Source organism: Nothobranchius furzeri, chromosome 12, assembly GCF_043380555.1.
Source record: "Nothobranchius furzeri strain GRZ-AD chromosome 12, NfurGRZ-RIMD1, whole genome shotgun sequence".
Lineage (NCBI taxonomy): Eukaryota > Metazoa > Chordata > Actinopteri > Cyprinodontiformes > Nothobranchiidae > Nothobranchius > Nothobranchius furzeri.
In genome coordinates this window covers 60197073-60219247 of record NC_091752.1, presented here as the reverse complement: position 1 = coordinate 60219247, position 22175 = coordinate 60197073, and the positions used below count along the sequence as shown (strand labels likewise).

Sequence of the window (22175 nt, the reverse complement as noted above, 5' to 3'; positions counted from 1 at the left end):
CTGGAAATGAACAACCAAATCATTCACAACTGCAACACACATCAATGCTTCTTCACTAAAACAACTATGAATCAGCTTCTGATCATAACTCCACCATGTCATGAACTCTCGAAAACTACAACAGAAACTACATAGCTGCTGACACTTCACTTCCTGTATTTTCTAATGCAACCAAAACCACTCAGAAGGCTATTTGACTCTCAATCACCTCATCCAGATTTTTTCACTAATCTTCTAATTTACTCTGAATTATACTTATTTTTTCAAGAATAATTTACCCTAGTCACAGATTTTCTATTTGAGTTTCACACACACACACACACACACACACACACACACACACACACACACACACACACACACACACACACACACACAGAGTGAACAGAGAGCAGGTGAACCTATAGGCCAAAGGTTGCATTATTGGTGAAGTTGAGTTTCATAGGTTCAGATGGTTCGGACATGATAGCAACAAGGGTTGAAGAACCCCACAAGGTGCTAAACGACCAAATAAACTTGTCCTCATGTAGTATGTACCACAGCTTCCAACATCAAGGATTTACTGAAGAAACAAAAACGTCCCAAATAGAAAAGTCAAATATTTACTCATTTCTGTTCTTCCTTTCCTTTTCTCACCACGTTGCTTGCTTCGTATGGGGATTTCTGTAAAGTCGCTGTGACTTGATGCAATCTGCTGGGTTTCCTTATATGGGAAACTCAACTAACTGGTATAATGAACTGAATTCAATGAACTAGGTAGATAGAATTGGGATGTTTGCTTTGTGAAGGGCCTGAAGATGACTCTTGTTGTGATTTCTAAATAAACTGAGTTGGACTGAATCTAAATCTAACCTCTTCGCTAACAGGCAGGGGCGCCTCCAGAAAATTTTGATAGGGGTGGCGATATGGAGCCAAAGAAACTTTTGGGGTGGCACACCAAATTGGTCCTTGTGGTAACGCTGGGAGAATTTAGTCTATGGCGATGTACTGCATTGCGCCGATTTTATTCGTTTTTATTAAAATAACAGTAACTTAAATGTTACAAACACAAACATTTTAGAAAAATACATTTCAGTTATTTAAAATGTTATCCATAATTTAATTTAAATTTTTTTAGGTTAATTCACCTGTTGCTGTGGTAAAAAACCAATGGAGATAAAAACTTTTTTTAAATGGTGAGCAGCAGAAACATGTATTTTTTAAAATTCTGATCATTTCTTTACTCATTAATTGTAATTTTATTTTGTTTTACATTTATGTTTTGAATAAACAAGATCAATATATGGTTTGACTGAACATTAATATGATTTGTTAACACTGGCTTGTCCTTGGGGGGAGGGGCAGCAATTTTCTAGGGGTGGCCATGGCCACCCCTGGCCACCCCTCGGGGGCACCCTGGCTAACAGGAAGTCTTATGAAACATGCTGGTAAATTAAAATGTTTTGAAAATGATTTTGGACTCATCAGCTTTTATTGCACATAATTGCTTTAAAGAGAAGAAATAGCTGGGACCTGTTTGTGTTTGTGCTAACACATAAATCTTTCTCTTACTGTCTGTGCCTTTAAGACCTCCTCCTGGCGGCACTAACCACCCTGCATACCACCCAGCATCGGCGGCTGAGCTGGAAATCCCCTTTTGTGCAGTTAAAACGCTCCTGTCTGCACAGTGGTTAGCGCCACAGCGATGTAGTATCAGAGGACAGGAAGGACGCAGAGAGCTGCATGCTAGGTAAATGGGAAACCTCGTGGGCAGCTGGCGTTCCAAGGAGCCGAGCACCGTGGAGGAATGTGACTCGACGTGGGGATCGGACTCCGAGAGTGACGGACCTGCGGCTGAAGATGACAGCGGGATCTCCGAGTCCGTCAGCCCGGTGGAGAGCGAGCGGGCCACCGGACAAAGCCGAGACACTTCCCCGCAGGTAACTGAAGCAAGAACGGGGTTCTCCGGGGTTAGGGTTCGGTACCAAGAGGAGCAGTGGTGCCAACCAGATGATGCTGAGGCTAGTAACCCTGGTAACAGATGTCACATGGACCATGGTGAGAGCTCCAGTTCTTACTGATCAGCTCTTACTGATGTTTATTCTGCTGATGACCTCATTACCCCTCTGGAATACCGGTATGTACACCCAAGGCTTATTCTTCTGTCAGGCTAGCTCTCATGGTCTAATGGAAGAGCCGCGCGAGACTGGCCGGATGCTCCAATGGTTGAAACGTGTTATTGACAGAGAGCCACTTTATTCTTTCTTTATCCCCACAATATATTTATAGCTACACTACAGTAATTCGTTTACCAAGTTAGCCGTTGAAGCTTTAATAACTACCCAGAATTAGATCAGATATTAAAGTCGCATTAGTAATCGTCATTAGTGAAATTACATCTTCACATCTGACCCATCCAGTGAGCTGCAGCAGTGGCTGCACTCGGGAGGTATTTGGTGGTTTGTTTGACCTTTCAGTCCAACCCTTAAAGGACTTAGCAACTTTTTCATATTTTTAAATAATTTCCTTGAGCCAGTATGTGCTAAAATCAGATGATTTTAGCACATACTGGCTCATTTCTGTGACATTAATTATAAATGTATAAAAAATGAAAGTGCCTGTGGAATATTTGAGACATGTTACTCTAGCTCTTTAGATAGATAGATAGATAGATAGATAGATAGATAGATAGATAGATAGATAGATAGATAGATAGATGATAGATAGATAGATAGATAGATAGATAGATAGATAGATAGATAGATAGATAGATAGATAGATAGATAGATAGATAGATAGATCGATCGATAGATCACCTACATGTGTGTTAACAGACAGCTGTGCCAGTGTTTCTAAATCTCAGACTGATAGAGTGGCACTAAGGTTGATGCTGGACAAGACTCGATACATGTTTATGCATTTAATCTGATGGATTTATGGGTGTGTTTCCATTGTCGGAACTTCAGGGTAAATTCTGGAAGGGGGAAATTGAGCGGGAGGTACAATGTCCCGATCCTCTCAGATGTTGTGTCTCCATTCATATTCATCCCATTCAGGACTTCGTACAGATGTCAACATATTGACACTGCTTTGGCTGTGAGTGGTCACTGATCAGTGGCAAAAGGTAATGGGTTATTGATAAACATATTGATAAAATCCATGACAGTATGTCATAATTTAATCCATTCAGAGGAGGAGAGCAGCTGTGTGATGTAAAATGTGGTGTTCGATGAACAGAAGAAGTGCCGTTTTTACGGCACTCTGAGAGATAAATAAGCCCCCTGAATTATCATCATCATCATCATTTATTTATAGAGCCCCGTACGGCCACCAAAGTGTTGCACAGCAACAAATTAAAAACTGAAAAAATTAACAAAAGCAATGAAAATTCCAAACGTAAAAGTAGAATAAAATAAAATCTCTGTCCCGACCACGTTTATAACCTCCGCAACTTGTTTGGCTCTTTTGCGCTTCAGCAGCCAGTGTTTCAGTCTCGTTGTCAATAAAGTTTTTCCTGTTTTTTTGGGGGGAAAAAACGGGGAATCCCCTCACATGTTGAGGATTTAAAGTGACCAAATATGGTTAATTGAGGACGTTTCTGTATGTAAATGACGGTGAACAGACATGAGCACCTGGGTACGCACACTGGGATTTATCATCAGTGTGAGAGGCCAACGCACGTTTCATAAATCAGGATTTTGACTGTTCGTACACACATTCTAAATTTCATTCATAGGAGGGAATATAGCACAGTTTGTAGTAACATCTGATAAATGAGGGCCCAGAAGTGAGAGCGTCATTACATCTGTTTTTTCTTTGGACTTGGTTTTAAGGTGTTTTTTATACTTTATTTTATTCACTTGTTATGTTCTCTTTTCTTTCACTCTTTCTTTTTCTCTTTTTATCTGACTGTCCTCCTCTCTCAGCCTACTGACTCTCCAGAGCCTACTCCCAAGATGAAGAGGAGTTTCTATGCTGCCCGGGATCTCTACAAATATCGTCACAGCTACCCGGTACACACACACGCACACACACGAGCGCGCACACACATTGATTTAGACACTCAGGCACTAACATAGATTTGTTCCATGTGTGACTTCAGAACTACAGGAAGTCCCGGCAGCCCAACGAGTACCGTAATCTGCGCTTCTACATGAACAAAATCCCTCTGGTTCCTGATGGTACAAGTTTTCTGTGACTCTCTCTCTCTCTCTCTCTCTCTCTCTCTCTCTCTCTCTCTCTCTCTCTCTCTCTCTCTCTCTCTCTCTCTCTCTCTCTCTCTCTCTCACACACACACACACACACACACAGAGTAAATTTTGTGGAGCTGAAGGGGTGTGTAATAGAGGTCGACTTAAATTGGTTTTTCTATTGCTGATACTGATATGAGGCGGTCGTGGTCAGCCGATGGCCTTACCGTGGCATTACAGGTGGGCCTATCGGGCCTGGGCCCACCCATTTGCACTCGGGCCCACCCCATAACAGCCGTGAGCTGCTTTGACCAGCAACTAATACCTGTTTTTTGTGTATGTCAGTTATATTTCAACAGAAGATAATTAATAAAACACTTTGTATGAAATTTACCCAGAAGTTAGTCTGTGCCTAAAATAATTTTATGTTATTCATCTTGTTTAATTTCCATAGTAGTTGAGCAGGTGTGGATTGTAGACGCGTCATGCATTTCTCTGTTTTAAACATGTTTAAACTGTTCAGAATACAAATACAGGCTCTGTCTCGTTCGATTGGTGTAACTAAAGTTTGTACTGAATGAAACTTTACATTAAACCATGTTGAAAAGGTAAGAAAAGGATCCAATTAAATCGGTTTTCCCCTCATTTACAGTCATGGAGTACAGCGCAGTGTGCGTGGCTCTGGGGTTAATCAAGTTTAATTGTTTCTCTTTGCAACAATCTTCACAAGAAGGCAAAACAGTTAAATGGCAGGGTTACAGATATTTCCATTTGACTGTTTATTTTGACGGATTAACTCTAACTCCCACACAGGAAAATAATTAAATTTATAAAACCAGAGCTAACAAGTTAGGCTGAAGCTGCGGTCATGTGATGCAAGTCTGTTCCATTTAACCCTTTGACCAAGGAAGGACTGTGGCCTAGTAAGCGCCTGGCCTCGCAAGCTCTCCACGTGGCTTTCCACGAAGGTGCCTGACTTTAAATCAGCTCCATTAAAGAGGCTTATCGGTCAATGCTGATGATGAAAAAATGCTAAATATTGACCCAATTAATCGGCCGATATATATATATAATCAGTTGACCCCTAGTGTGTAACACACAGACGTGGTACTGAGGAACAGCTGATGATTCCCAGTCTCTTCCCAGGCATCTACATAGAGGAGATCCTTACCAAATGGAAAGGAGACTATGACAAGCTGGAGCACAATCACACCTACATTCAGTGGTGAGTGAAACCGATGACTGGGATTTTCAGATGTTTTAAATCTGGATGTTTAGACAACAAACAAACCGTCCTGATTTATTCATAAAGCTGCTTCATGAGTCCTAGAACCTCCAGAGGTGCTTTACAACCGTTATTCACACACACACACACACACACACACACACACACACACACACACACACACACACACACACACACACACACACACACACACACACACACACACACACACACACACAGCCACTCTTCGGAGAAAACTCATTTCGGCCGCTTGTATCTGCGATCTCGTTCTTTCGGTCTCTACCCAAAGCTCATGATCATAGGTGAGGGTAGGAACGTTGATCGACCGGTAAATCGAGAGCTTCGCCTTTTGACTCAGCTCTCTCTTCACTACGACAGACCGGTACAACGCCCGCATCACTGCAGATGCAGCACCAATCCGCCTATCGATCTCACGCTCCAGTTTTCCCTCACTCATGAACAAGACCCCGAGAGACTTAAACTCCTCCACTTGGGGCAGGACCTCATCCCTGACCCGGAGATGGCATTCTACCCTTTTCCGAATCAAGACCATGGTCTCAGATTTAGAGATGCTGATTCTTATCCCATCATACATCATCATCAGAGGACCTTTCATGGATGTACAATCGAAGAGTCGGAGCACCCAGCCCGTAGGGTTACCGGGGACCCACCCTGGAGCCAGGCCTGGGGTTGGGGCCCGTGGGCGAGTGCCTGGTGGCCGGGCTTTCGCCCATGGGCCCCGGCCGGGCACAGCCCGAACCGGATACATGGGCTCAGCCAACTGTGGACCCACCACCCGCAGGAGGAACATGAAGAGTCCGGTGCAGTGTGGATTGGGTGGCAGACCGAGGCGGGAGCCTTGGCGGTGCGATGCCTGGACAAGGAAACTGTTTTTGGGACATGGAACGTCACCTCGCTGGTGAGGATGGAGCAGGAGCTTGTGGCAGAGGTTGAGCGGTACCGGCTAGATATAGTCGGACTCACCTCGACAATTCAATTCAATTTTATTTATATAGCGCCAAATCACGACAAGAGTCGTCTCAAGGCACTTCACATAATAAACATTCCAATTAAGGCCAGTTCATTGAGCCAATCAGAAAAAATGTTTCCTATATAAGGAACCCAGCAAATTGCATCAAGTCAAAGACTAGTGTCAGTGACTTTACCACAATCCTCATACTAAGCAAGCATATAGCGACAGTGGAGAGGAAAACTCCCTTTTAACAGGAAGAAACCTCCAGAGGATCCTGGCTCAGTATAAGCAGCCATCCACCAAAACTCACTGGGGATCGAGAAGACAGAGCAGACACACACACACACACACACACACACACACACACACACACACACACACACACACACACACACACACACACACACACACACACACACACACACACACACCAAGCAATGTGTCAATGGTTACATTGTGATTGCTTAGTAAATATTCTATTTGGTTAGAGATAAACTTTATTGTATTTATCCTAGTGATTCTATTGTTAAACGGGTAAACTAGCAGTAGCACATCCAACATCAAAGAAAGCAAAAAGTTATTATCAGGAGAGGGAGTAAGTTTAAGTGGTTAGCAGCAGTGTGCTAGACGATGGCCCCCTCCATGAGGCCACCACAGCTCAGTAGAACATCACTGTAGCTTCTTCTGGTGAGAAAAACACTTAAGAGAAAAAATAAAGTTAACAGCTGAAATAGCAGGAAATAATACAGTTAAAGAGCAGATTGTAGAAGAAAGTAGTAGAGTGTGAAAAGTGGTCAGTGTATCCTCCAGCAGTCTAACCCCGGTTTTCCACGGGAGCCGTCAGCAGCATGTTACTGCAGCAGCACGTCTTGCTCGCGTAAGCTGCTGCTTGGCCCTTCCCACGGGACGCGAAGCAGCAGGGGAGCAGCTGTCACCGACAGAGCACGAAGTCACACGAGTGACTTCGTCAGTAAACACAACAACAAGCAGGAGAAAACTACAACATGGTTTGTGTTTTATGTTCTGTCCGTTTTATAATCGCCAATACGGACCTGAAAAACAAAGGAGACCGCTAGCTAGGTGATAACTTCTCACGGGGACGCACAGTTAGTAACATTTTTTAAAAGTAAAGCAACCGGAAGGCAGTACGTTCTTTATTCTGAAAATCTCGGTAGCTTCGCTCCATTTCCGCGTCCAATTTCCTGTCTTTCCTTCCCCAAAAATGTCAAACTTGACCCGTTTCAGAGGCGTCCCGCGTAGAAAATAGAACCGGCGCGTAAAGGCCGCGACACGCTGCTCCTGAGACGCGGCCGACTCGCGCTGCTGACGGCTGCTGACGGCTCCAGAGGAAAAGGTTCTGTTGACCACAGCGGTTCCTATCAGCAGCTATAACGTGCTGCTGCAGTAACGTGCTGCTGACGGCTCCCGTGGAAAGCTGGGGTAAGCCTATAGCAGCATAACTACAGAGATAACTCTGGATTACCTAGCCTTTTTAGATGGAGGCATGTTGGAGGCAGGGCAAGGGAGAGTTGTCTTTACCGACTGTACACTCTACCTCCCTCAACTCCCCCACTTGTCCAGATCTAGGCTAACATCAGATTTTAACCATAAGCCCTATCAAATAAGAATGTTTTAAGCCTATTCTTAAAAGTAGACAAGGTGTCTGCCTCACGGACCAAGGCTGGGAGCTGGTTCCACAGGAGAGGAGCCTGATAACTAAACGATGTGCCTCCCATCCTAATTTTAGATACACATAGTGATGGCTCTGGAACCCAAGTCCTTGCGAGAGGTTGGACACTCTCCTTTGCTGGAATTGCTCCGGGTGAGAGGCGGAGGGCTGGGGTTGGCTTTTTGCTAGCCCCAAGACTCTCTGCCTGTGTGTTGGGGTTTACCCCGGGGGACGAGAGGGTAGCTTCCCTGCACCTTATGATGGGGGAACGGGTCCTGACTGTTGTTTGCACTTATGGGCCAAATATCAGTTCAGAGTACCCACCATTTTTGGAGTCCCTGGGATGAGTGCTAGATAGTCCTCCATCAGGGGACTCCATTGAGCTGCTGGGGGACTTCAATGCTCACGTGGGCAAGGACAGCATGACCTGGAAGGGTGTGATTGGGAGGAACGGTCCGCCTGATCTGAACTCGAGTGGTGTTTCGTTATGTGACTTCAGTGCAAGCCACAGTTTGGTCATAATGAACACCATGTTCGAACATAAGGATGCCCATCCGTGCACTTAGTACCAGGGCAGCCTAGGTCACAGGTCGATAATAGACTTTGTAGTCGTATCATCTGACCTGCGGCCGTATGTTTTGGACACCAGGATGAAGAGAGGAGTGGAGCTGTCAACTGATCACCACCTGGTGGTGAGTTGGATCAGATGGCAGGGAAAGATGCCGCGTAGACCTGGCAAACCCAAACGCATAGTGAGGGTCTGCTGGGAACGCCTGGCAGAAGAACCTGTCAAGACGGTCTTCACCTCCCACCTCCGGCAGAGCTTTGACCGCTTCCCGAGAGCAGTAGGGGACATTGACTCAGAGTGGACCTTGTTCCACTCTGCGATTGTTGAGGCGGCTGTTGCTAGCTGTGGTCGCAAGGTGGGCGGTGCCAGTCGTGGTGGCATCCCCCGTACCCGCTGGTGGACACCAGAGGTTCGGGGAGCCGTCAGGCTGAAGAAGGAGGCCTACAGGGCATGGCTGGTCTGTGGGTCTCCGGAGGCAGCAGACAGGTACCAGATAGCCAAGCGGGGTGCAGCAGTGGCAGTTGCCGAGGCAAAATCTTGGGTGTGGGAGGAGTTTGGTGAGGCCATGGAGAAAGACTATGGATAAGCCTATCGATTGGCTCCAAAGAGGTTCTGGCAAACTGTCCGGCGCCTCAAGAGAGGAAGGCAGCAACTCGCTCACACTGTTTACAGTGGGGATGGGGAGCTGCTGATGTCAACTGGGTCTATAGTCGGATGGTGGAAGGAATTAATTGAGGAGCTCCTCAATCCCACCTACGCACATTGCGAGGAGGAACCAGAGCCGGGAGCCCTGGGGATAGACTGTCCAATCTCGGGGGCAGAAGTTGCCTAACAACTACACAGCGGCGGAGCCCCTGGGGTGGATGAGATTCATCCTGGGTATCTCAAGGCTATGGATGTTGTAGGGCTGTCATGGTTGACACGTCTCTGCAGCACTGCGTGGTCATCAGGGGCAGTTCCTGTGGAGTGGCAGACCGGGGTGGGGGTCCCCATCTTTAAGAAGGGTGACCTGAGGGTGTGTTCCAACTATAGGAGGATCACACTCCTCAGCCTCCCTGGAAAGGTCTATTCCAAGGAACTGGAGAGGAGGGTCCGATCGATAGTTGAATCTCAGATTGAGGAGGAGCAATGTGGTTTTCGTCCTGGCCGTGGAACTGTGGACCAGCTCTATACCCTTGCAAGGGTGATGGAGGGGGCATGGGAGTTTGCCCATCCAATCCACATGTGTTTTGTAGATTTGGAGAAGGCTTATGACCGTGTCGCCAGGGGCACCCTGTGGCGGACACTCCAGGAGTATGGGGTGAGTGGCTTTCTGTTAAGGGCCATTGAGTCCCTTTACCACAGGAGCGCGAGTTTGGTCCGCATAGCCGGTAGTAAGTCGGACCTGTTCCCGGTGAGGGTTGGACTCCGCCAGGGCTGCCCTTTGTCACCGGTTCTGTTCATTACCTTTACGGACAGAATTTCTAGGCGCAGCCGTGGTGTGGAGTGTGTCGAGTTTGGTGGGAGGAGAATCTTGTCTCTGCTTTTTGCGGATGATGTGGCCCTCCTAGCTTCATACAGCTCTGACCTTCAGCTCTTGCTGGGTAGGTTCACGGCCGAGTGTGAAGTGGCTGGGATGAGGATCAGCACCTCCAAATCTGAGACCATGGTTCTCGACCGGAAAAGGGTGGCTTGCCAACTACGGGTCAGGAGAGAGGTCCTACCTCAAGTGGAGGAGTTTAAGTATCTGGGGGTCTTGTTCACGAGTGAGGGTAGGAGGGATCGGGAGATCAACAGGTGGATTGGTTCAGCGTCGGCAGTGCTGCGGATGATGAGCCGATCTGTCGTGGTGAAGAGGGCGCTGAGCCAGAAAGCCAGGCTCTCAATTTATCGGTCGATCTACGTCCCAGTCCTCACCTATGGTCATGAGCTTTGGGTAATGACCGAAAGAACGAGATCGCGGATACAAGCGGCCGAAATGAGTTTCCTCCGTAGGGTGGCCAGACTCAGCCTTAGAGATAGGGTGAGGAGCTCGGACATTCGGGAGGGACTCGGAGTAGAACCTGTGCTCCTCCAGATCGAAAGGAGTCAGTTGAGGTGGTTTGGGCATCTGGTCAGGATGCCTCCTGAACGCCTCCCTGGGGAGGCGTTTTGGGCATGTCCTGCTGGCAAGAGGCCCACGGGTCGACCCAGGACACGTTAGAGATGTTACATCTCCAATCTGGTCCGGGAACGCCTTGGGGTCCTGCCGGAGGAGCTGGTGGAGGTGGCCGGGGAGAGGACGGTCTGGAGCTCCCTTGTTGGGATGCCGCCCCCACGACCCGGACCCGGATAAGCTGAGGAAGACGACGAGAATTATCATCCCAGCTGCTTCACCCTCGGCTGCGAACCGCTCCAGCGAAAGCTGAAGATCACGTTCTGATGAAGCCAACAGAACCACATCACCTGCAAAAAGCAGAGACCTGATCCTCAGGCCACCAAAACGGATGCCCTCCACACCTTGGCTGCACCTAAAATCCTGCTCATAAAGGTTATGAACAGAATCAGTGACAAAGGGCAGCCTTGGCAGAGTCCAACTCTCCCTGGGAACAAGCCTGACTTACTGCCGGCGATGCGGACCAAGCTCTGACACCGATCATGCAGGGACCTAAATGCCCGTATCAGAGGGCCTGGTACCCCATACTCCCGGAGTACCCCACACAGGGCCCCCCGAGGGACGAGGTCAAATGTCTTCTCCAAATCCACAAAACACATGTAGACTGGTTGGGCAAATTCCCACGCACCCTCCAGGATCCCCTTACGGGTATAGAGCTGGTCCAGTGTTCTACGGCCAGGATGAAAACCACATTGCTCCTCCTGAATCTGAGGTTCAATAATCTGATGGACCCTCCTCTCCAGAACCCCTGAATAGACCTTACCAGGAAGGCTCAGGAGTGTGATCCTCCTGTAGTTGGAACACACCCTGCAGTCCCCCTTTTTAAATAAGGGGGCCACCACCCCGGTCTGCCAGTCCAGTGGGACTGCCCTCGATGTCCACACAATATTGCAGAGCTGCGTCAGCCAACACAGCCCCACAACATCCAGAGCCTTAAGAAACTCCTGGCGGATCTCATCCACCCCGGGAGCCTTGCCACAGAGGAGCTTTTTAACCACCTCAGTGACCTCAGCACCTGAGATTTGAGAGGCCAACCCAAAGTCCCCAGACTCTGCTTCCTCACTGGAAGATGTGTCGGTGGGATTGAGGAGGTCTTCGAAGTATTCTGCCCACAAATCCACAACGTCCTGAGTAGAGATCAGCAGCACACCATCCCCATTATAGCTAGTGTTGGTAGCGCACTGCTCTCCCCACCCCCACACCCCCAGGCGCCGGATGGTGGACCAGAATCTCCTCGAAGCCGTACGGAAGTCTTGCTCCATGGTCTCACCAAACTCCTCCCATGCCTGGGTTTTTGCCTTGGTGACCACCCGAGCCGCGTTCCGCTTGGACTGCCGGTACCCGTCAGCTGCCTCTGGAGTCCCACAGGCCAAAAAGACCTGATAGGACTCTTTCTTCAGCTTGATAGCACCCCTAACCGCTGGTGTCCACCAGCGGGTTCAGGGGTTGCCACCATGACAGGCACCAACAAATCCTGCGACCACAGCTCCGGTCGGCCGCCTCAACAATGGAGGCACGGAACAGGGTCCATTCAGACCCAATGTCCCCCGCCTCCCCGGAACATTTTGGAAGTTCTGTCGGAGGTGGGAATTGAAGCTCCTTCTTACAGGAGACTTTGCCAGACGTTCCCAGCACACTCTCGCGATACGTTTGGGCCTGCCTGGTCTGACTGGCATCCTCCCCCACCATCTGAGCCAACTCACGACCAGGTAGTGGTCAGTTGACAACTCCACCCCTCTCTTCACCCGAGTGTCCAAGACATGCGGCCGCAGGCCAGATGAGACAACAACAAAGCTGATCATCGAGCTGCGGTCTAAGTTATCCTGGTGCCAAGAGCACATATAGACACCTTTATGTCTGAACATAGTGTTCATTATGGACAATCCATGACTGGCACAGAAGTCCAATAACAAAACCCCACTCGAATTCAGACCAGGGGGTCCGTTCCTCCCAACCACCCCTCTCCAGGTCTCACTGTCGTTGTCCACATGAGCGTTAAAGTCCCCCAGCAGAACGAGGGAGTCACCGGAAGGAGCACTTTCCAGCACCCCCTCCAAGGTCTCCAAAAAGGGTGGGTAGTCTGAACTGTAGTTTGGTGCATAAGCACAGACCACAGTCAGAACCCGTCCCTTCACACGTAGGCAGAGGGAGGCTACCCTCTCATTCACTGGGGTAAACCCCAACATACAGGCACCAAGATGGGGGGCAACTAGCATGCCCACCCCTGCTCAGCGCCTCTCAGTGGGAGCAACTCCAGAGTGGTAGAAAGTCCAACTCCTCTCAAGGAAACTGGTTCCAGATCCAGAGTGTCATGGTATGAGTTTCCTCCTGCCATCTGTGTTTTGGTTTTGAGTCTCCTGCTGCAGGTGGGCATGTCTGGTGGTGGCCAAGCTGTAGACGATCAGCTCATCAGCCGGCCAGGGAGTATTTAAGCTGCTGAGAGACGCCATCACTTCGCTGGATGATTACTCTACCTTGGACAAACCCTCCCATCTCTGACTGGCTGAACTCTGGTGAAACTCATCTCCGCTCGTCTCCCAGTTTACTCTCTGGTCAACTCCACCTCCAGTAACCCACCAATTCTCACCTGGTTTTGCACCCTCTCCTCGCTCAGCTCCCTCCTTCTCCAACTCAGGACCCTCCTGTTCCAAGAAGCCATCCTCGACCCAGACCGGACCAACAGTTCCCCCCCTTGAGCAATTCCCTCCTACAGACTATTCCCGCTCCCGACCCCGTTGAAGATATCAGCTACGTTTTGCTGCTCCCTTGGTTCCTCCTTTTAATAAATTATTTGTTTACAACTTTCACCACCGCCTCTGAACTGATTCTGTTTGTCGTGGGTTAGATACCTACACCACAACATGACTCAGAGGCGTTGAGGTAAGTCCGACTATATCTAGTCGGAACCGCTCAACCTCACACACCAACTCAGGCTCCTTCTCCACCAGAGAGGTGACATTCCATGTGCCAAGAGCCAGCTTCTGTAGCCGAGGATCAGACTGCCAATGCCCCCGCCGTCAACTACCACCCGTCACACACTGCACCTGACCCCTTTGGCCCCTCCCACGAGTGGTGAGCCCATGGGAAGGGGGACCCGCGTTTCCTCTTCGGGCTGTGCCCGGCCGGGCTCCATGGGTGAAAGCCCGGCCACCAGGTGCTCGCCAACGTGCCCCACCTCCAGGCCTGGCTCCAGAGGGGGGCCCCGGTGACCCACATCTGGGCGAGGGAACACGGTTTCCATTTATATAATTCATCATAAGTGGTCTTCGGGCTGCTCTTTGTCTGATCCCTCACCTAGGACCTGTTTACCATGGGTGACCCTACCAGAGGCAGAAAGCCTCAGACAACTTAGCTCCTAGGATCATTGAGACACTCAAACCTCTCCACCACGGTAAGGTGGCAGCCCAGGGAGAGGCTTTTTAGATCAATTTATATTGATTTTCACATAATTTTTCACAAATATCAACATCCCTTAAAAAATCCTAACTTTTTAAAAAATATTTTTCTTTTTTTCTTCTTGATTTTAAAAACTAGCAAAAAATGGTGGTTTAGCAAAAATGAAAACTAGTCTCTTACAGCAGATATTTAGGGGAGAGAAAAACGATCACCGATTTTGATCTCTGACAAAAGTTAGTTTATACTTAATGTTCTGACTTTTTTCTCAGACGTCTCAGAATAAATAATCAAGGCATTAATTAAATAATTTCATCTGTTCCTTCATGTAGTTCAAAAGGGTTCGGTTATGAAGCAACACAACCGCCTTGTCTGTGTTAGAACCTTATTATTGGGCTTCTGTAGCACCAGCTTGTCTGATTACTGAGGAACCTGAGCAGCTTTAACCCTTCAGTCTCTATTGTAACAGCATTTCTCCACTGTGCTCATCTCCCATTGGTCCAGGATCACTCTGTCGTTTCCCTTTGGTTTGGAGGTTTGTGAGCGGCGTGCTCTGGACCTGCGTCAAAGTCCCGTCTCCTAGCTTGATTGGCAGCAGCTTTTGTTGCCTCACAATCAGTTCATACAAGATTCAAAGACAAAATGGGAGACAGTCAAAAATACCGGACGGTTTCTAAATTAGCAGGACCTGAGACAAATAATGTCAATTCAGGAGTGTCCCACAGAAAGCAGGAACTTTGGTCACCTAAACGGCAGCATGTCAGCCACTCAGGAGGCTCAGGGCCTCAGAGCCAAGTCTGGTAATGTGAGCAGTAACAAACCATCTTTGAGACGGGGGAGATTTGCTGTATTTTTGTTTTTAAATTATAATATTTTAACCTATTGTATGGTTTTAATATATTACTAAGGTGTTAGAAAATTACAACAAACAGTAAAAATGAGTAGATACATTTAAAAATGTCAAACTTTAGGGGTGCTAGGGATGAATTTAGGGGTGCTTCAGCACGTCCAAAACCAGGCTAGAAACCCCCATGGTAGTGTTGCTGTTGTATTTTATTTTAGTTTTACACAACTTTCCTTTAATCCCCTAGTCATCATAGTCACATGATCATCAATATCATCATCATCTTTATCATCATCATTACCCTCATTAATCATCTTCATCATCATCGAAATCTATATCATCATCATTACCATCATTATCATCATCATCATCATCTGTATCATCTTCATCATCATCATAATCATCATCATTACCATCATAATCATCCTCATCATCATCAACATCTATATCATCACAATCATAACCATCATCAGATCATTGTAGCGGTCAGGATTAGCTACATATTTATTAAATGATCAGTACGATGTGATATTCCATATAAATGTGAAATATCAATCTGATTGGTGTTTGAATGTTTAATCATAAGACTTTAGTTTCTTTGACTATTCAGGGAACACACACTTCACATTAATCTAGACAGGGTCAAGTGCATAGTGTATATACTGCTTCCTCCAAGTGTCAGTGGGGCCTGGGTTAACACGGGGGACACTTACACAAGCAGTAAGATTAACAAAAGTTTTATTTTTGATGTCTGGACAGTCCCAAAAAGAGTTTCTTTCAAAGCACAAAGTCAAACTGGGACACAGCACAAAACTTGGCTATAATTAAAAACTAAAAATAAAGAACCTAAAGTTCTTTAGGAATGCACAACAGAATAACTTTAACCAACTAACTTTTACACATGGACTCCTCCAAGTTGCTCATCATGGTACAAAATACATGTACAATAAACACGCACACTCTCTCTCTCCCTCTCTCCCCCTCTCTAACCCTGGGACGACAAATAAACACTCAAAAGAGGTTCAAAGTCTGTCGAGGTGTCAACAGGCTGGAGAAAAGTCAGATCTGTGGTTCGTTGAGGATCTGCTTCAAAAAGATTTGTTACACACTGGTGTATTCTTCCAGCCACTGTAACTCTGCACAGCTGGTAATTCAGGGCGGAGCCAGGTAGAGCGCGAAAGGGTGGCCCCAGCCTGCAGGGTATGGTGCTGAACGGACAGCTCCTCTGAACACATACTGAAGGGATTTGCAAGGCAGAAGACTCCTCAGGTGCAGCACCATAGCAAAACACCAGAAAGGGGGACACACAACACAAGGGCTGTGGTTGAAACTGTGTGTGTGTGTGTGTGTGTGTGTGTGTGTGTGTGTGTGTGTGTGTGTGTGTGTGCGCGCGCGCGTGTGCCTGATTAGGGTCTTATCTTGGCGACTGTTCCTTGTGTTTCAGGCTGTTCCCACTCAGAGAACAAGGGCTCAACTTCTACGCACATGAGCTGACTCAGGATGAGATCAAAGTAAGTGACAGGTTTCACCCCATCACTGATGTGCCATCAGGATGAGCCGTTTCTGTGCACTGAAGCAGGTTCAGGTCTACATCAGCAAGCTGCCACACGGATAAACTGCAGCGGGTGTCACTGGAAACCTAACCAAGGGATCTCCATACAACTTTGTGTAGAATCCTTACTAAATCTATCTAAAGGCTGCATTCTTGGAAGGAGTGTTAATTTTGTGGACTTTCTTTTTTTTCGTGATAAACGGATTTTCACGGACTAAAACTAAACAAAAACAAAGACTAAATTTTGATGAATATTGACCGATATTTCTGTTGGCAAATAAAGATGACAAAAAAAAATTGAAAATCCAGTCAAAAGATGGAAAAGATGGGATACCATACAAAAGAACCTTTCAACAAATCGAAAAGGCGGGACTAGATGAGAAAAGAACCAATCAGAGAGCGGAGCCGGTCGCTGTTTTAACACCCTACCGCTAACCAGATGTCATATATTGATGTTTATGCCAATAAAAGTTGTCCAAAGGGAGAAATTGTCAGTGGCTGGGAGTAAAATCAGTAGATGTGATGATCTGAAAGGATTTGTTTGGTGAGTACACATCTGGGGTTTCCCCGGTTATATAAGTGTTACGGTGTTCCAGCTTGATCAATCAGCCTAATAAAAACTCTAATAAATACACCTGAAGACAATTCTTACCTTTAGTTTACCTCCACATTACTAGAGTAACTTATATTAATGTTTTGATGGTGTGTGTGTGTGTGTGTGTGTGTGTGTGTGTGTGTGTGTGTGTGTGTGTGTGGTTGAATCAGAGCCAGTTGCCCATTTTCATGTTTCGTGTTTCTTTGTAAATAAAGTTGATGTTGAAAGTGACTCAGTTTTCAGACGGTTTCATGAATGAGACCCTGATCTGGAGCAGGAACACATGACATTGTCTGTAAGCCAATCAGGGTCCCTTAAAGTAGGTTCAGTTGGAATGTTTACTTTATAAAATGCATTTCAATGACTCTTGTTGTGATTTGGTGATATGAATGGATGAAGTTATTATTGGTGGTGTTGGCGTTCATGAAGGAAAACAAACCTTTGTCTTTATGAACTCAGACTTCCACACCCTTCATGCCTTTATAGAAAACATGTTTGTTTTTTTCCTGCTGTCAGGAATTCCAAAGCACTCGGGAAGCAAAGCGGAGGTTTGTGGCGGCCTATTCCTTGATGCTGGATTTTTATGGAATCAAACTTCTGGATAAAAGTGGAAAAGTTTCCCGGGCTTCCAACTGGCAAGGACGCTTCCAGCACCTTAATGAGTAAAGAAACCCACACGCGAACATGAACCACACACACACACACACACACTGTTTCAACCACAGCCCTTGTGGGTCAGTGGTGAGAGAGAGTCCCCATTCCAGGTCGGTAGGTGATGGTAATGCACCTCATGTTGTTGCAGGGACACGGTCATAGGCTTTCTCCAAATCCACAAAATGCATGATTGATTAGGCGAACTCCCACTCACCATCCAGGACCCCCCTAAGGGTAAAGGACTAAAACTACATTGCGCTCCCACAGCGCTCTCAAGAACCCCCTCCAAGGACTCCAAACAGAGTGGGTAGTCTGAACTGCAGTTTGATGCATAAGCACAAACCACAGTCAGGAGCCGGCACCCCACAAATAGCTGGAGGGAGGCTACCGGGGTAAACCACAATGTACAGGCACCAAGGTGGAGGGCAACAAGGTGGAGGCCACCCCTCGGCGCCACTCCAGAGATGTAGAGTGCCCAGCCCCTCTCAAGGAAGCTTGTTTCAGAACCAGAGCCTTATGTCAGACTGTTAATCTGAACCTCTCAACCTTGCACACTGACTCAGACCCTTTCCTCGCCAGAGAGGTGACATTCCACGTGCCAAAAGCCAACTTTTCTAGCCGAGGACCAGACCACCAAGGTCCCTGCCTTCGGCTACCACCCATCTCACATTGCAACCGACCCATTTAGCTCCTTCCATGAGTGGTGAGCACATGGGAAAGAGGACCCACGTTGCCTCTTCGGGCTGTGCCCGGACAGGCTCCATGGGTGAAAGCCCGGCCACCAGGCACTCGCCAACATGCCCCACCTCCAGGCCTGGCTCCTGAGGTGGGTCCTAGTGACCTGCGAGGGAACACTGTTTTCACTGATGGAACTCATCATACGGGGTCTTTGGTCTGCTCTTTGCCCGATCCCTCACCTAGGACCTGTTTGCCATGGGTGGCCCTACCAGAGGCATAAGGTGACAGTTTAGCTCCCAGAATCATTGAGACACTCAAACCCCTCAGTTGCGGTAAGGTGGAGAGAGAAGAGTCTTCCTCTGTTCAAATTCAATGTCCAGTTCCAACCTCCACCGCTTCACTAGGTTTAAAGGGTCAGTACCAGATCGAGCCTTAGTCCTTGTTCGGTTATTCCATTGTTACATCTACGTCTGCACTTGCTAAACTTGTCAAAATTCATTAATTCCTCCAGCCAGCATGCACACGAACCTTTTGTTAAAATGCTCCAGTGACCTATTAGCTGCTTTTGATCGGGATTTTTATCTTCTGTTTTAGTTGCTTAGATTGGTCGTGTTTTGGTTTAGCCTGTGCAGCACTTTGGGCAGCTCCCATGCTGCGTTTTAAATGTGCTATATAAATAAGCTATGGTATGGTATGGTATGGTATTTTGAGTCAGTAAACATGTTCTCTCTCTGATTTAAGATCCCACCACAACTACCTGCGGATCACTCGGATCCTGAAGTCCTTGGGTGAACTTGGATTTGAGGCCTTCAAAGCTCCACTGGTCCAACTCTTTCTGGAGGAGTCGTTGTGTAACAGTACCCTTCCCAACATGCAACACAGTGTCCTAGAGTACTTTGTCTACACCATCCGCCTGCCGGCCACACGCCGACGCCTGCTCCGCTTTGCCCGCCAGCACTACAAACCCCCCCACGCCTTTCTATGGGGTCCGCCATCCAAAAAACCATCTGGTAGCAGTGGGGTGGGGTTGAGCAGTGGGATCAGGGCTCCTGCTCCGACACCAGAACAACGGAGGAGGGAGGAAGAAAGCACCACATCAGTATGTAGCAGGATCAAAGTGTCTTCCCATGATACCATTATGTGCCAGGACCTGGCTGGAGCAGGGCCACACGGCTGCCCAGAACTTCAGTCCAACATGTCCGGACAAGAGTGGGACAAGAGAGAGGGATGAAAACGACAAGGCCATTCCTTTGTAGGGAATGTTCTGAAATCTACCAATCAGTAGAGAAATGAAATGAATTCACAATCTTAGGAACACAGGAGGGAAAACTTTAGAGAGTTAAGCCTGGTTCATGTTTCTCCATCAGCTGAGCGAAGGAGAGATGCAACGCCACGACGTGCAAGCGCTGTGTAGCAGGCCCGCCAATGGGTGACGGAGACATGCCGATTTGTTCAACTGTTCATTGCAAGCTACGGAGAGAGCAAGCCTGTGATTGGTCAGCACACCTCGTACTGTGAATTTGTCAACAGTCCCACCATCCCCCCTTCAAAAAAAATAAAAAGAGTACAGAAGATTATCAGCGGCAGACAGAGCAGGTTGAAGAACATCTAGTGGAGGAAGTCCGACGATAGAAACGTTTTTACACCTGTAGGTGAAGGAGTACAAAGATAAACAGAAAAGGTTTTATTTGAGGGAGGAAGACGTAGGTTTGGAAGGGGTGACTGTGTAAAAAGGTAGGAGAATGAGGGGCAAATGTGTTCACGTTAAAACGTCTCTGATGTAAAAAACACACAATAGTAAATAAACTACCGTGGATAAGAAACGTGACTTCTAAGGCGGTGGGGGCCCCTAGAATAGGGCTACGCCTCCTGTTGTCCTGGCGGGGACCAACCCCAGGTAACAGAAGTCTGAAAAGGCAACGTCTGTGTGTGTGTGTGTTTGCGTACATGCGTGTGTGTGTGTGTGTGTGAGTGAGACTCCACATCCAAGCTGATGGAGATGTGTAAACCAGGCTTAGAAACTCAAGAGTTAGTTTAGATGAAGGACTGGGGTTGGGGGTTGGGGTGAAGGAGGACATAGAAGAACAATTAATGAGCAATATTTGTGTTTGTTTTTATCTGAATATTTTTGTGTTTCTGTTTTCAAAAGGCACAGCTACAGGAGTGTTTTCTCTGAAGGTTTAATTTAAGGCTTTTGTCCAATAATTGTAAACAAATGCAGACATTTAAAAGTAGAGTGGGTTTCAGGGACCTTTAATACTTTAGACTGATCGAAAAGCTAAATCAGGTCATTCAAAATATGCTTCAATGAGCCTTTTAAATGTAAGAGAACAATGTGTACAATGAAATGTAAACCTTTAATAAACATTTCTGTCTCTTTTGTTTACAACAAATTCATATTTCAATGACCTTTGCATTTAAACAGATTTTATCCTGGAGAGCATGCTCATGCATGTTCTCCCTCCATCCATTTTCAGTTACTTATCTGGGGTTGGGTTGTGGTGGCAGCAGCCTACGCAGAGAGGCCCGGACGTCCCTCTCCCCAGCCACTGGGCCCAGCTCCTCCGGAGGAATCCCAAGGTGTTCCCTGACCAGCTGAGAGACGTAGTTTCTCCAGCATGTCCTGGGTTTCCCTTTAGGTCTCCTCCCAGTTGGACGTGCCTGGAAAACCTCACCAGGGAGGCGTCCAGGAGGCATGTTAATCAGATACCTGAGCCACCTCTACTGGCTCCTCTCGATGTGGAGGAGCAGCAGGTCTACTCCAAGCCCCTCCTGGATGACCGAGCTTCTCAACCTGTCTCTGAGGGAGAGCCCAGCCACCCTGCGGAGAAAACTCATTTTGACTGCTTGTATCCGTGATCTTGTTTTTTTGGTCACTACCCAAAGCTCATGACCATAGGTGAGGGTAGGAACGTAGATCGACCGGTAAATCGATAGCTTCGCCTTCTGACTCAGCTCTCTCTTCACCATGACAGACCTGTACAACGCTCGCATCAATGCAGATGCAGCACCAATCCGCCTATCGATCTCACGCTTCAACTTTCTCTCACTCCTGAAAAAGACCCTGAGCTACTTGAACTCCTCCACTTGGGGCAGGACCTCGTCCCTGACCCGGAGAAGGCATTCTACCCTTTTCCGACTCAGGACCATGGTCTCGGATTCAGAGGAGCTGATTCTCATCCCGGCTGCTTCACACTCGGCTGCAAACCGCTCCAGTGAGAGCCAGAGATCATGTTCTGATGAAGCCGACAGGACCTTGTGAAATGTCAACAACAATGGCCCAAGTACTAATGCAGTCCAACGTGCATATGATGGCACATTCCCAGATGTGTTCTTGCTCTGCTCATTTTATTATGAATGTGTGGATTTAGGCTGGCAAAGTACCTCATTATGCACTGTGTCACAAACCATTAAACGCCATAAGCTCATAACTGTTGTGTTTTATATCAAAAGTACAAGTTATTAAGTCTAAATAAATAAATATAAATGTGTCTGTTATGTATGTGTGTGTGTGTGTGTGTGTGTGTGTGTGTGTGTGTGTGTGTGTGTGTACACGTTTGATTTTTTTCTGACTCTTAACGATACCTCAAAATGCCATTTAGCCAACCCACAATAAAAATAAAAGCAGTGTTGCCTTAAAAAGCTCTGTATGGACGAAAAAGAAACTTTTTTCAGTAACACCACACAATAAGGGTCCCTT

The 22175-nt window shown here is 47.2% G+C and overlaps 1 protein-coding gene across 2 annotated transcripts; it reads left to right on the top strand.

The window, feature by feature from the left end:
• The first annotated feature begins 1637 nt into the window (after positions 1-1637).
• Positions 1638-20868, top strand: ogfrl1 (opioid growth factor receptor-like 1). 2 transcript variants are annotated; one of them, XM_015945523.3, is made up of 7 exons: positions 1638-1919; positions 3906-3992; positions 4082-4160; positions 5316-5394; positions 16441-16507; positions 17660-17805; positions 19217-20868. In XM_015945523.3, the coding sequence occupies exons 1-7, from the start codon at positions 1734-1736 to the stop codon at positions 19704-19706; spliced, it is 1134 nt and encodes a 377-aa protein (XP_015801009.1). In that variant the 5' UTR covers positions 1638-1733; the 3' UTR covers positions 19707-20868. The 2 variants fall into 2 exon arrangements, with proteins under 2 accessions (XP_015801009.1, XP_070398872.1); XM_070542771.1 differs by lacking the exon at positions 1638-1919 and adding an exon at positions 1955-2116.
• The last annotated feature ends 1307 nt before the right edge of the window (positions 20869-22175 follow it).

Excerpts from the sequence above, each read along its gene's own strand:
- ogfrl1 (XM_015945523.3), top strand. The coding sequence starts at position 1,734 with ATGGGAAACCTCGTGGGCAGCTGGCGTTCCAAGGAGCCGAGCACCGTG. Across the intron at positions 16,508-17,659 it reads TGACTCAGGATGAGATCAAA|GAATTCCAAAGCACTCGGGA; the intron begins GTAAGTGACAGG and ends TCCTGCTGTCAG. Across the intron at positions 17,806-19,216 it reads CGCTTCCAGCACCTTAATGA|ATCCCACCACAACTACCTGC; the intron begins GTAAAGAAACCC and ends CTCTGATTTAAG.